At 46.6% G+C, this 13,994-nt stretch overlaps 2 protein-coding genes across 4 annotated transcripts in view; one reads left to right on the plus strand and one right to left on the minus strand.

The window, feature by feature from the left end:
* LOC105302405 (kinesin-like protein KIF9) overlaps positions 1-1,331 on the minus strand; it is a 12,353-nt gene extending 11,022 nt beyond the window's left edge. The window contains exons 1-2 of the mRNA XM_023520559.1: positions 924-1,331; positions 109-160 (exon numbers count right to left, since the gene is read on the minus strand). Coding sequence (XP_023376327.1) covers positions 109-160; positions 924-950 — 79 coding nt within the window. The 5' untranslated portion in view covers positions 951-1,331. The remainder of the gene's footprint in view (positions 1-108; positions 161-923) is intronic.
* Positions 1,332-1,572: 241 nt separating this feature from the next.
* KLHL18 (kelch like family member 18) overlaps positions 1,573-13,994 on the plus strand; it is a 52,012-nt gene continuing 39,590 nt past the window's right edge. Inside the window, exons 1-2 of one of the 3 annotated variants that reach the window (XM_011375327.2) lie at positions 1,814-1,953; positions 8,230-8,334. Coding sequence is in view for 2 of the 3 variants with exons in the window: in XM_011375325.2 (XP_011373627.1) it covers positions 1,825-1,953 (129 nt within the window). In the remaining variant the exon portion in view is untranslated. Of the gene's footprint in view, positions 1,954-8,229; positions 8,335-13,994 lie in introns of all 3 variants that reach the window. The other 2 variants (XM_011375325.2, XM_011375326.2) reach the window with 2 other exon arrangements.

A 13,994-nucleotide genomic window follows, 5' to 3' on the forward strand; every position in this document is an offset into this window, starting at 1 on the left:
TCCCCCAAGGAAAGCCTTCTCTACTAACTACACCCCTCCTGTGAGTCTGCTACTCAGCAGCCCCTCAATACCCAGATATTTGGGGACCCCATGCCATCTCACACTTACTGAAATGCTTGTTACTGTTCTTACGTCGCATCATTTGAGTGGGTTTCAGCTCCTAAATTAAATTACAAGCTGCGTGAGGGATAGGACTGTGCCTTTTATCTCTTTTGAATCCCCCCTCAATGTCCAGAACAGTGCCCAGCACAGAGCAGGTGCTCAAGAAATGGTGGATGGTGACGGCCGTGGTTGGAAGTCAGAGGGTGGCTGAATCTCCAAATGTGGGTCCATCTTCGGTCACTACTGAGAAAGTCCCAAGGGGCAAATAATATCACTCCCCTTCCACACCATCTCCAGTCCCTCAGCCCACAGCCCTTCTAGGAGGACACTTGGTTTCTAGGCACCACTTGCAAGAAACCACGTTCGGCCCCTCACCACGCCCTCCCTTTTAGTAGGGTCCTTCTCCTTCAGACCTTGTGGGGACTGCCCCTCCCTTAGCGGCACTATGCTTACATATTTCTGGTGTAAATAAGCGAATCTCTGAGTGGTCACGAGGAAACCACCCTGCTGAGAGGTTCAAGGTTTCCTCATTTGTTTTGGGGGTGGGAATGAACAGAATTGCTACCAAGACTCTAAAGGCTTTATAAAAGCAGAGGGAGCATCCGCTGGGACGGTAGGCACCAGTAGGGTCCCTATCTTCCAGCGCTTCTACCCAGACGAGGAGTTCTCATAGGAAATCCTCATAGCCTCCGGAGTGGTAGCAGTATTTGAACCAAAAAACCAAACCAAACCAAACCAAAACAGGGCCCAAACGCATCCATTCCTGGGCTTAACAAAAGACTCGGATCCAGGCAGAACTGGCCTTTTTTTCTTTTTCTCACCCAATATGCAGTGGACCTGGGGACCATTTCTGTCTCTCTCGAGCGGTTTTCTCATCTGTAAAGGTTTTACAGTAAAGTGAAGGGCTCAGACTGTCGTTCCGGAAGCCTCCTCCAGTTCGAAAACAAGACAAGTGCTGAAGAGCCCAGAAGATCTCTGGCCCCGCGCCTCGCGCCCCGTGAACCTCAGGCGCGACGTAGGACCCTCGTGGGGCTAAAGAACGTTAGCTCTGAAGACCCTAAGCTGCAGCCAGGCTGAAGCCGCCCCCGCGATGCCGCGTCCTCCTCCGCTCGAGTTTCACAGTTCGGCGAGCCAAACCCGGGCACTCCTGGACCGGTGTTCCGATTCCATCCGCTGCAGCCGCCCGGGCGTACACCCTCTCCACCCTCCCTTCACCTCACCCCGGCGGCGCGTGGCCCCTGCTCACCGCTCCGGGGGCAGCCGCCCTCCCAAAGCGCGACCGCTGCAACTAACGCGACCGGAAAATCGGTTCGCGGGGCTGCGGGGCTGTGTACACAACCGCCATGGCAACGGGCGGCTTCCGGAGGTTCCGGAAGTCTCGGGGTGGTGGCGGAAATGAAGTGCGTGGTCCTCTGTTGAGATACGAGTAAAGTCAGGGCAGAGTTGGAAAGACGGAGATGGTACCGATGATTTTAGGAAGACTGAGGCAGGCGCGGGACCCAGGTCGGGGTAGCGAGGGGACGAAGGCCGGCCCCGAACCAGGAAGCGGGGCAGCAGGGCTTCCGGCGCAGAGCAGGCTTTGGCTACGGTGGCCGCGCAGGCCCGTCGGATCCCAGCCCTGCGCCGGAGCTGCAGTCGGCGTGCGCCGCGCCGCGCCGCGCCCCGCCCGGGTTAGTTTCGAGCCGGCCGGCCAGGCCTGCGCAGTCGCGGCGGCCGGGGAAGATGGTGGAGGACGGCGCGGAGGAGCTGGAGGATCTGGTACACTTCTCCGTGTCCGAGTTGCCTAGTCGCGGCTACGGCGTTATGGAGGAGATCCGGCGGCAGGGCAAACTGTGCGACGTGACGCTCAAGGTATCGAGAGCTGGGCGGCGCGGGGCTGTGGGAAAAGGGACCGAGAGGGGAGTAAAGAGGGGCGGGGCTGATAGGGGAAGAGAGGTCTAGCGAGCTGAGGGGTGGGGAAAGGAGGTTGGAGGGAGACCGAAGAGGGGAGAGAGAGGTGCCGAGTGGGAGACGGGGACTGGGGTTGAGTGGGAGACGGACAGGCACAGCCTCTCAGACCTTAGAAGGCAAGGCTGAGAGCCGCGCCGCTGAGGCCCTCGGAATGGGAGACATTGGGGTGCCCGCCTCCCTTTTCTGTCACACAGACAAGAGAGAATGGACTTGCAGCCCCTCCATGGAGGAAGGGGCGGTGGCTGTCTCTACGTTATGATGGGCACCACTGAAGCACCTCTTGTCACCGCAGCTATTTCTTTGTGCCCCTCGAAGTTAGCTGTGTCGTAGAGGCGCAGGCTTTTCCTTAAGAGTCACTGCTTGCCCTTGATTGTTAGATTACTACCTTGTCTCTTAAGAGCTTTTAAAATCGGATCTGGAAATCTTTTGAGGTGGGCAGCTACTCTGCCCCATACGGGGAGGCACACCATCACCACCACCGCAGAGGTCACGGAAAATGGACTGACAGGCTGCGTGGGGAGCGGGATCTCTTAATCACCTGTTCCCTACTGGCATTTGGGGTGTAAGAGCCAGCCTTCCTCCTGTGCTTTGCATCCATTCCTGGTGGAGAGGCACGCCGGGCTGCTCCTTAGCCAAGCTGCCGAGCCATGTGGAGCCCTCCAGGTGGCAAAGTGCTGCAGCAAGCCATGTTCCCCGTTGTGCTTTGGCTGGAAGGCTCTCAGCATCTGTGGATGACCTCGTTTCAAAACAAAACAATACTACAGCAGAGCTCTTTTTGCTCTTTATTTTCTGCGGGGTTAAGGAAGCTTTTTTTCTTCCACATATTTGAGTCAGACCTTTGGAGACAGTAGAGTAGAATGGCTAAGAGTGTGGCTTTGGAGATTGAAGGATTTGGATTAAAATTCTAGTTGTAACCTTGGGCAAGTTTCTTAATTTCTCTAAGCATCAGTCTTCCAAATGTAAAAATAGGAATTAGTCCTGATTCTCAGTATTAGTATGAGGATTAAATGAGAACATTGTGGTATTCTTTTCATAATTCCTGGCATAAGTTTTTCATCACACTAAACCCCTCCTGAAAGAGATTAGTTTTGCAGGAGAGGAGTGAGGTGGCCTGAGCGGGGGAAGGATCTTTAGAGATAACCAAGGGGTTTCAGAAAAATGAGCTGGACTAAAGGAGGCAGAGGAAGTAAATATAAATGGGAGATTTTTGTCCAGGATGATTACGTGGTAGATGATGTCAAGGCTCCTAGAGATTAGTGAGCGAAAGAATGAGCTGGTTGTGGCGGTAACCCTTGGGGCGAGTAGAGACTGGTGTGAAGCGGTAATAGGGGAGAATGTTTGGATTTAGCCTGAAAGGGTGACCCAGGGAAAGCTCATAAGACACAGAGAAGCAAAAAAGGCATGATAGAGTGAGACGGCCACAGATACTTCTACATAAGTTAAACCAGTGCATTTTTCCTCTGAATTTAATGCAAATACAGAATATGGCAATCCTTTAGCATAAAAATGCTTGTATGATTTTTCCATTGAAATGCTTTTTGTTCATACAAAGGGACAAATAAATTATCAGACATAGTTCCAAATAAGTAAATTATCAGAGAGAGTTCCAACCAAGTGTGTCAGTGTAAATTGCTGTATTAGATCTGAGAAATAAAGGCACAGGCAAGAGGTAGACAGGACCGGAGAGAGCATCTGCTTCACTGGTTTTCTAACTGTTCTGTAGAGCCTGAGACGTAGCTCACTGGCGGTGTGGTGGTGGGGGCCAGGGAGAGGCCAGGCAAACCAGGCTCTGCTCCATTTCCCTCCCCTTCGCTAGAGCTGCTCTGGGAAATCTGTTTTGGTCTGTCTTTCAAGATAGCGTCTTTCCTGAAACTTCTGGTGATTCGAGACTGTCTTCCAAATATGCGCTGAAAAGCTGGTTGGAAACTTTTTGATGTGGGATGGGTTTTTTGACTAGTGGGCCTCCCTATAGGGCAGTGGTTCTCAAACTTTAGTGGGCATTAGAATCTGGCCGCCTTGTTCACTGGTTTTTGGGCCTCACCCCAGAATTTTGTATTCAGCAGGTCTGGCATGGGCTTGAGAATTTGCGTTTCTGACAAGTTCTTCATTGGTGATGCTCCTGGTCTGGGACCACATGCTGAAAGCCACAGCTGTGGGGTGATGGACTTGTACTTTTAAATGGAATGTGTTCAGAGTCCATGGGTGATCTTTAGGCTTCTGTCTTGTTGGGAGAAGCCTGGCTATTATCCTTAGGAGCCTGATGGTGGGAGGGGACTAGGGGTTCTTCCTTCCGTATGCAGACTTTCACTTAATCCCCCTGAATGGTGTCACACTCTTGTGTCAGTGGTGCCCTGGTTATCCAAGTCTGAAGTCTCTAGTTTATCCTGTCCAGAGAATAAACCTCCAGTTGTCTGCTGGGGCAGTGATGGAGCATTTGCTTGCCTGGTGAGGGGACTAGTCCTACCTGTTTTCAGACTTCCTTATCCTCACACCTTGAGAGGAATCCTTTGTGTCTCCTAGAGCTGAGTTTTGGAGAGGATTCTACAATGGCTTGCCACCTGCAGCACTCAGTGTTCTCCATTTAAATCAGTTACTACCCATTTGTCTGCTTTTCATCTTCCATAACGTGGTGACATTTCTAATCTGCTCTCTCTGTCCGCTTTTTTTTTCCCCTTGAGAGCTTTGCTGTTCCTTGACTATCAGTCTGAGAGGTAGCACACATAGCACAGATTCGAGCCGACTACCTGGATTTGAATCTTGGCTCTGCCACTTACTAGTTGTGAAAACTTGGGCAAGTTCCTTAAACGCTGGTGATTCACATGTAAAATAGGGATCATCACCGATGTAATAAGAGTGTTAAGGATTCCATTAGTTAATACACTTAAAACAATCATGTGGTTAAATGCTCAGTAAGTAGAAGATATTTATGAATAATGATTTAATGGGTTTCTAAAGGGAATGGAAATAAACACGAATGTCCAACCTGCCATTTTGAATTTGTTTTAGCTTCTGATGAATTCTAGATGATGTTCATTGCCTTAAAAGAGTTTGCAAACCACTGCTCTGCTTCAGTAGCTTGCATTTTACAGACGAGGACCCAAGCACAGGAGAAGAAGGGACTTGTCCAAGGTCACAGATTAAATTAGGCAGAGTTAGGATTAGAGGCTAGACTCCTGGTCTCTGTATTCCAGGTCGAGTATTCTTTCATGTGCTCCCATTGCCTCTTCTGTTACTGATAGTGTTGATGGTAATGAACTGACTTCAGATGCTCCTGTGCAAATTAATCTACTTCAGGTCAGTTGTACTCACCTTTAACAACATGTCATCTTTTCTACTCGAGTTTTAGGGAGAGTGTGAAAATCAACATTTAGCAGGTAGGCCATAGTCTCAAAATTCACTGCCCACTCTTGAATCTTGCTTAATTTTCTTTTTGGAAATATTTGAAGTTAAATTCTTTGGGTGCCTGTTTGATAATTAAGTCGAGGCATAACAGAAAAGGGTATTATATTGGATTTTTTTAAAAATCACATTTTATATCCATGATGACTTAAACCTCTTTGAAAAATGAAAGTGATGAACCTTCTCCCCAGAAAAATACACATACTTATAGATGTGCAGTATTTTGCATTCAGTCTTGAGAGCAGAAGCCTGTCTTCGGATCGTGGGTTATGGATCCCAACTGAGAAATCTTCTGTCAGAGAAAGCCCATGGTCCTTCTCCTTGGCAAATCATTTTGTCTTAAAGGTTAGAAGGAACATAGTACAAGGCTTCTTGGCAACCTATAGCATAAGGATTGGTCTGCATAGAGAGGCTCGCATCCACAGAGGCTCTCATCCCCCCTTCCCAACAGTCAGGTTCGTCTCTTTTCCTCTGGACTGCCAGGAGCCCAGTGCCTAGGCCGTGTCTGTCAAGTTCATCTGGGTCCAGCAAGCTGGGCAGACTCCCCAGATTCAATGAGTATTGTCCATGACTTGCTGTTCATGAGCATTAGACCATCCAAATTCATACACTTTTTTTCCTCTCACTTCACCCACTCCTTTCTTTCTTGGTGAGAGCAGAATGGGGTCACCAAACCTGTATACTATTTGCTGACCCATAATTTTAGGAGAGAGGGCTGCCTACACAAACAAACACTTTGTTTTTCAACCACTAATAAATGGCTCCTCAAGATCTGCTGGCATCAGTCTTCCCAGCATTTTCCCAAGGCCCCTGCTAAGGTTACGAACCCAGATCTAAGAATTTAGCCTCCAGAAGGAAATGTCTTTTTCATAGGTGAAAGGCACAATATTAGAATATTGCCTTTTGACCCACTAAATCCAAGTACACAGTTTTCACTGAAACTGGCTTCAGGAACCACACTTTGAGTCTGGAATCTTGGCTAATTTGTCACACTGATTTTGTGATGAAAGAGTAGGTGGAGAAGGATATCAGGAAATGAAGTACGGACTTGTTGGTGCATGCCATTTTTATATTATGTGTAATGCAGTGAGCTACACAGGTATAATTATAAGAGCTAGAATAATCGTCTTAAAAGGAGCCATAGAAGTCCTGTATCAAAGCCATTCCTTTTACAGATGAAAAAACCCTGAAGCTTAGAGATATTAAGGGATTGCCCAAGGCACAGAGCTATATTATTTGAGCTCCAACACAGCTGTTTGTTGGTGGAAGCCATGCTTTTACATCTTCTGTCGGATTACTCACCTGCCTTGCTGATGGAATGAAGCAGAGCAGGGAGCAAACATCATCTGCAGTGTCATCTTTGAGGGTGGAGGGCAGCGAAGTGTATGTCCAGATGCAACATCACTCTCTGTCTCAGGAGAGAAGAAAGATGCAGACTTTTTCTGCTAGTCTTCTGGATATATGAAATTCTTGACTTTTAATTTTGAAACGACACCATATTAGAAATTTTGTGCTTCTGAATAGTGTTCATTCCTGGGGTTTTCTACTGACTTTTTTCAGGTAGTAGTGTTCATTTTTAGCCTTGCCTTTTTTTAACGAGCAGTTAGAACCGAGAGGAAGACCATGCGCCTTGAGAGCACATGTGCACTTGTGATGTCAATTTGTATTCATCAAAAAGTCAGTTTTGCTCTCTTCAAGTCGTAGTGTGGATAACGCTGTTAAATTTGGACGCTGATAGATGAATGAGAGAGCTTGATGCTTCCTGACATGTGGATAGGAGAGAGAGTTGGAGGTATCCAAAAAAATCAGTTACCAACCAAGCAACATTCATGGGGTTCACCCTGAGACTTCTGGAGGATAGCTGGTCAGCTGGGTAATTTAAGAAGCCTGTGTCTCAAAATGCTTCTTAACTACAGTTGGTTTCTTTATTATTATTTTGTTTGAGACTCCACTGTTTGTCCCCTGGCCACTCCTGGTTCATCTTGTAGGCTGATTGATGGAAAATGAGACCACATTGTTTTTCTCAAGGTGCGTTCTGTGCCCCACCTAAATTACAAGCACGGCATCTCCTTTCCTACTTTTGTTGAGTGTTGGCACTCTCATTGCCTCTCTGGTCTGGAACCAGCCAACTTCCCCACAGTTAGTTTAGTAAGGCTTTTTCTGCCCTAACAGCTGATCATGTCACCACTTGTTTCTAGTTGGGGAGAATGTACCAAGATGTGTGAACCAGGAGTTGGCAAGCATTTTCTGTGAAGAGCCAGATAGTAAATATTTTAGGATTTGGGGGTCATACAGTTTCAGCTACAACTACTCAACTCTGTCATAGCACCGAGGCAGCTGTATACAATACATAAACTAATGGGTATAGGTGTGTTCCAGGAAAACTTCATTTAGAACAACAGACGTGGGCCAAACCCATTGGCTGTGGCTGGCCGACCCATGTTGTAGTCTGATTTGGCCTTTGTAAAGTTTAAGGCTTTTAAAGTAAGTTACACTTGCTTTATTGTCCCAGTGTAAACTTCTGTAGTTTCAACACAGTATCTAGAAATTGGAGGCATCACTTGTTAAAAGGCTACAGATGAACCAGAAGTGAAGAACTTTTTTTTCCCACGTCACTGCAGGTGATCATGGGACTATCCTGGTTGCTGACTGAATAACTGACATAGGAAAAGTACTGTTAAATTTTGCATCTCATCTTTAAAGTCTTGTAGCTCTGCTGGAGCTTGAAGCAGACTATTTCCAAAGCATTAACTAAAGACACCATGCTCCCTTTCTCAGTTGAAGCTGAGGATGCTTAGCTGCTTGCAGAATGGCAGGCCAGAGGAGACCGTGATGGCTCCTGTGTTCCGGTGGACCTGACCGGCTGTGTTCAGGGCCGTGAAGGTAAGGGCCAGAGTTTGGGCTTTCGGCAGGCAAAGTAGATCAGTAGTTCAAATGTGGCCCAATATGTCTGGGCAGAGTGTGCTGTATATCTGATCAGAACACAAAAATGATTTCAAAAAATAAGCTTAAGAATGGGTATATTGTCCATTCACCCATGTTCATAGCAGCATTATTCACAGTTGCCAAAAGGTGGAAGCAACTCAGGGATGCATTGACGGTCGAATGGATGAACAAAATGTGGTACGTTTTTTCCCCCATCTACAATGAAATATTATTCAGCCTTGAAAAGGGAGGAAATTCTGACATATGCTACAACATGGATGAACTTACAAAACATTGTGCTAAGTGAAATAAGCCAATCACAAAAGGACAAATATTGTTAATTATTCCACTTAAATGAGGTAACTAGTCAAATTCTTATAGAAAGTAAATAGAACAGTGATTGCTCAGAGACTGAGAGGAGGAGGGAATGGGGGTTACTGTTTCATGCAGTTGGGGTTTCGGTTTGGGCAGATGAAAAAGTTCCGGAGATGGATGGTGGTGATGGTTGCACAACAATGTGAATGTGCTTAATGCCACTGAACTGTGCACTTAAAAATGGTTAAAATGGTAAATTTTATGTATAGTCTACCACAATAAAAAAAAAAAAAAAAGAGAGAATAAGTTCAAGACAACTTGTTACCAGTTGGGCAAGTGAGATTTGTGATGGTCAGACACTGAAAACAGAATTTATTCTCTGTATCCAAACTTCCTGATCAGAAACATTTGATATTAAGGGGTAATCTTTCTCGTTCTTTAGCTTTTGTAGTATGCTGCCTCAGCTGTTCAGAGCCAAATTTTACTAGCTCAGCCCTGGAGCTGCACTTCGAATGGTCACATACAAGGAATCAACTTCTAAGAGTTACACATTAAGTGATGCACACGTGTCAAAGCTTATTTTTCCTGTGCTGATTTATAAAGTCTAAATGTTGTGTAACCTTGACAGAGGTATCTTGAGGACCAGCAGATCACACTGTGCTGACATGTCTTCCAAGTAAAGGTTTGTGGGCGTAGTCTACAAATTACAAATGGCTTTCAAATCTGTATTTCTACCCCTTATTTTGTTCCTAAATACTAGACCCACATTTCAATTTGTACTCTTGAGCCTCATACTCGTTATGTCTAAAATGAAGCCTCTTTTCCTTCTAAACCATCTCTCATTCCTTTTGTGTGAGGATGGCACACTGTCCATCCAGTCATGTAGGATTGAAACTCTTGGACTTGGCTTTGGCTTGTCCTCTCTCTTTTATGTTTATTTTGTGGCATTTATCGCAATAACAATTACATAATTATTTACGGTATTGTAACTCCATGAGAGCGGGGGCTGTGACTGAATTATTTACTGAGGTGTTGACATAATAGGTGCTCAGTAAACACTCTCCTAATTCAGACCCTCTTTGCTTTTTGCCTAAGCCAGGATTTCTTTAACTTCAGTAGCTTGCTGAGAGAATTCTTACCCTGTAAGGGATGATCCTCGTGCAGCTAACGGATTGTCTTACTTCAGACTCAGCTCTTGTCGTGTTGTTCTGCTGAGTGGCTTCCCATTTCATTCTCATTCAGCACTGTTCTCAGCAGATAGGCCAGTGCCCTCCATGTGCCAAGCACTGTTCTAAGTGCTGGAGACACACCAGAGAGCAGAGTAGGCAAAGCTTCTATGAGTATGACCTTACTTTTTTCGTGGGGGGCGGTGACAGACAATAAAAAATAAATCGATATAAACTGTCCAGCAGTGGTAAGTGCTATGAAGACAAAGCGGAGTAAGGGGACCGAGGGCGCTGTTTTTACTAGCGGGACCAGAGCCAGCCTCTCTGAGTAGATCCGAAGGAAGCGATCACTCTGTGAGAGAAAAATATTCTAGAGTCCTGAGGCATACTTGGTAATCTTGGGAAGCAGCAAGCCCCTGGTTTGACAAGAAGTGAGTGACCTAAGAGAAAAGTGGGAGGAGCTGAGGCCGGAGAGGTTCAGCATAGTCCCTTGCACGGTACAGTATGACTCAGCGAATACTTGTTGAAAGAGTGAATGAATGAAGTTAGACAGAAATTATTCATTTATTTATGAATGACGGTCAGGGCAGGGTGTTAGGGGTATACCCCAAAAACGTAGGATGCGTTTTTCATAGATCATCAAAAGAGCACAGGATTTCACCTGCACCGTCCCTGCTTCTGTGGTTCAGGAGAGAGGATGCTAACGGGCAAAGCAAGAAAGATCAATTCCGGCTTGTTCTTGAAGGAACTTCTAGTCTTCTGCACCACAGGGAAATCAGAGGTTAGAAAGTTGTCAGGAAGCAGGAAGTAGAGCAGAACCACTCAATCTTGGTAATTTTACAAGGTGCTCCCACCCATGTTGGATAAAGCTTGTCTTTTTTTTTTTTTGCCCCGCATCCATAGGCTCACTGTAAGTCAACAAGACATGAAGGGAGAGCCATGGAGCGGGGATGCAGGAGCGGCAGGTGGTGGCTGGTTTTCAGTAGGATTAAGGGGAGGACTGCTGATTTAACTGAATCTCCGATTATTCTAAGCTGCTCACGGAAATCCGTCACTGCCGTCTGTGAGACGCAAGAGGGAGAAGCTTAAGGATGTCCTGTTGATGCTGACCGTCACTCCTGGTTGCCTTTTCTAGGACTGCCAGCTGTGTTCTTGATACTCAAGGCCCTCCAGACCTGGCCCCTTCGCTGCCTTTCTCCCCTGGTTGCGCACGGTCTCCTCCTGCTGGCCGTCTTCACAACCGATGTTTTCCAACTTCCAGCCCTTGCTCTAGTGTTCTTCTGGCTCGGACTAGCCACTCACGTCTGCCATCAGAATCCTCCCCACGCTTCAAGGCTCCTTTTGTATTTTTTTTTTTCTCAAGGATAGGGAAATGGCTAAACATTCCTTCTTTTGTTCTAAGGCACTTTGCTTTTATGTCTGTTCAGCATTGTCTTGTGGTTACAAGTTTACACCCTTGTATCCCTGCCAGTCTCCACGCCATCTCTCTCTTGCCCTGCCCTGTCACAGTGGGTGGTTGTGTGATATCCTGTCTCTCTGAAGACCATCTTCTCATATCCTTCCTGGTGCCGTTGATCTCTTCCATTGTACCTTCTCCCCTCATGGCTTAGAGTACTGTCAACATGCCAAGAGCATCAGTATTGCCTGAGAGCCTGTTTGAAATGCAGACTCTTGGGTCCCGCCTCAGACCTGCTGAACCAGAAGCTGGCGACTCTTCCATACTGCGCACATGAAGCTTTCTGAGAGGTGTTGCCGTAACGCTTCGCTCCTTCTCCCCATACCACAGTGCACGGAGTGTGCTTGAGTATCTTTCTCCCCCTCTAGACGTTGAGCTCCTGAAGCATGTGAAACACCTATCGTCCAGCATAGCCTTTAGCGTGCGTCAAGTGCCCAGAAATGCTTGCTAAATTACCCTAAAGAACCCCTGGCTTTATATTTTGAGATGCTCCTTTGGTCAGGTTACTGAAGTGCATTCAGCTGTGCCTGGTGCTTTGCTAGGTGATTGAGGCACCCTGGTAGAAGTGGGAGTCAGCCCCTATCTTTGGCATTTCAGTTAATTATGAGACAAAGCAGAGTCTGATAAGTTCTGTAACTGCGTAGGTATCACCGCAGGCCCAAGGGAACACCAGCGGAATGGCAGTGATTTCCAGTTCCAAGTCCAAGAATTTGTGGTGGTTTCATGGAGAGGATGGTGTCTGATGATCACCTTGTGGGATGAATAGGACTTTGACAGACAGACACTGTGGGAAGAGGCATTCTTGGCTGGGAATGAGTCTGTTTAAGGTCCCAGGCATGAAAGTGCACATTCAGGATGTTTCTTGAGCAAGGAAGACATGGAGGAGCAAAGTGGAAGCTGCGATTGGCAAGGTGGGTTGGATGCAGACTGAACTTCAGGTCCCATGGTAAGGAGTCTGGGCTGGTAAGAAACATCTGCAAATCACATGCTGTTGGCACAATTAGATGTTCAGTGGTTTCTGTGGACTCTGCCCTGCTGTCTCCCACTCTTCTCCCATTCTACCTTGCTGGACATGGGTGGGAAACGGGAGGGTTTAGAAGAGGTGGGACAGGCCTGAATGTTTTCGCCTGCTCTTTATATGGGACCATAGCCTCAGGTCTTTTTTTAATGCTAAATGGTCAGCCACTTCCTCTCTCACCCCCTTCCGGAGTCACCCAGCAGGGCCCCCCTAAGGCAGAAAGACTCAAGCTCAAGCTCCATAAATAAAAGGTTTCAGACATTATGCTTCTAAAATGCCACCAAACCCCAGACTGAACCCAGTATGTTTTATTATACTTGCTGTCTGTTTCCTAACCTCGTGAGTTTCTGAGGACTAATTGTTTCTGCTTATGGTAGAATAGACAAGTATCCCTCTGCTCATGTTATAGGCTGGTGGACAGGCCATCCAACATTCAAGATGAAGGGACACACCCCTCCCCCCATTTCCTTTACATGTCATCTTGTTAGAAATGCCCCTGAATGAGGCAGCTGTAGTGTGACTTATTTCTCCTAGGGTTGGGAATGCACTATTAACCTGGAAGTTAAGCCCTACTCTAACTGGCCCCAAGCTTTACCATCTTTTTCTTGAGCCTTTTACTTCAGCTAACTGAATTTTTGGGTAAGGTTGGAGAGTATCACTCTTTATGCTTTAGTCAAGCACCAGTGCCCTCCTTCCACCAGCTCCACCAGTCCTGAGTCAGAAGATCAAGGTTAAAAAGAAGAGGTGCAACTTACCAGAAATTTGTTGTTCGTTTCTCAGATGAAGAACCAAGAGCTTCCTTTTAGGTAAAATAGGCTTTAGGATTCATTAAGTGCACTTGAGAATGAGGCACTGCGTTAAGTGCTAGGACACAACCTTTCTTTCTGCAGGAAAAGCATTCAGTCTGGATGGAGGGACATTCACTAGGGACCACATGATGCAGGCTGTAATGTGTGCTAGAGGCTTGTACAGGTGCGACAGGAAGTGGGAGCTGACTGCTGGAAGTCAGGGAAGGCCCTCAGAGGAGGACACATTGAATTGGATCTTCAAGGATGAAGAGTAATTCACTGAACAGAAAAATAAGGGGTAAGGATCCAAGCAGAGAGAATCAGATGATTTTAGGGGATTTGCCAGCAGCTCAGAAGAGAGGCATAGTGGAGCATAAAATTGGTTGGGGTAAATGGGAACTAGTTTAGGATTTGGATCTGACAGTAGGGAGCCCAATAAAATGACGACTGACATGACAGACTCAATTATATATTGAGTCGATTCATTCAGAAACTTCATTCGTTCAACAAATACTGAACGTTAATTGCTAGACTATTCCAGGAAACATGAAGATTGCTTCCTTGGTGGACCTCGTGTTTTAGTAAGATAGGTAAGTTATGTCAGGCCAACACCATTTGCTCTTGTCAAGGTTACCAGTGACCTCCCCACACAGAATAACTTCCACAGTATAGAACTGTTTCGTGACCACAAACACCTCCCTTGTGCTGCCCCTTTATGGACACCCCCATCCGCCTCCCACCCACAGTCTCTAATATCTGGCAACCACTAATTTGTTCTCCACCTCTCATTTCAAGAATGTGTTATAAATGGAATCATAGAGTATGTGACCTTTGGAGATTGGCTTCCCCCCCACCCCCCCGCATAATGCTTAAAG

This window comes from Pteropus vampyrus, unplaced genomic scaffold (genome assembly GCF_000151845.1).
Source record: "Pteropus vampyrus isolate Shadow unplaced genomic scaffold, Pvam_2.0 Scaffold271, whole genome shotgun sequence".
Classification (NCBI taxonomy): Eukaryota; Metazoa; Chordata; class Mammalia; order Chiroptera; family Pteropodidae; genus Pteropus; species Pteropus vampyrus.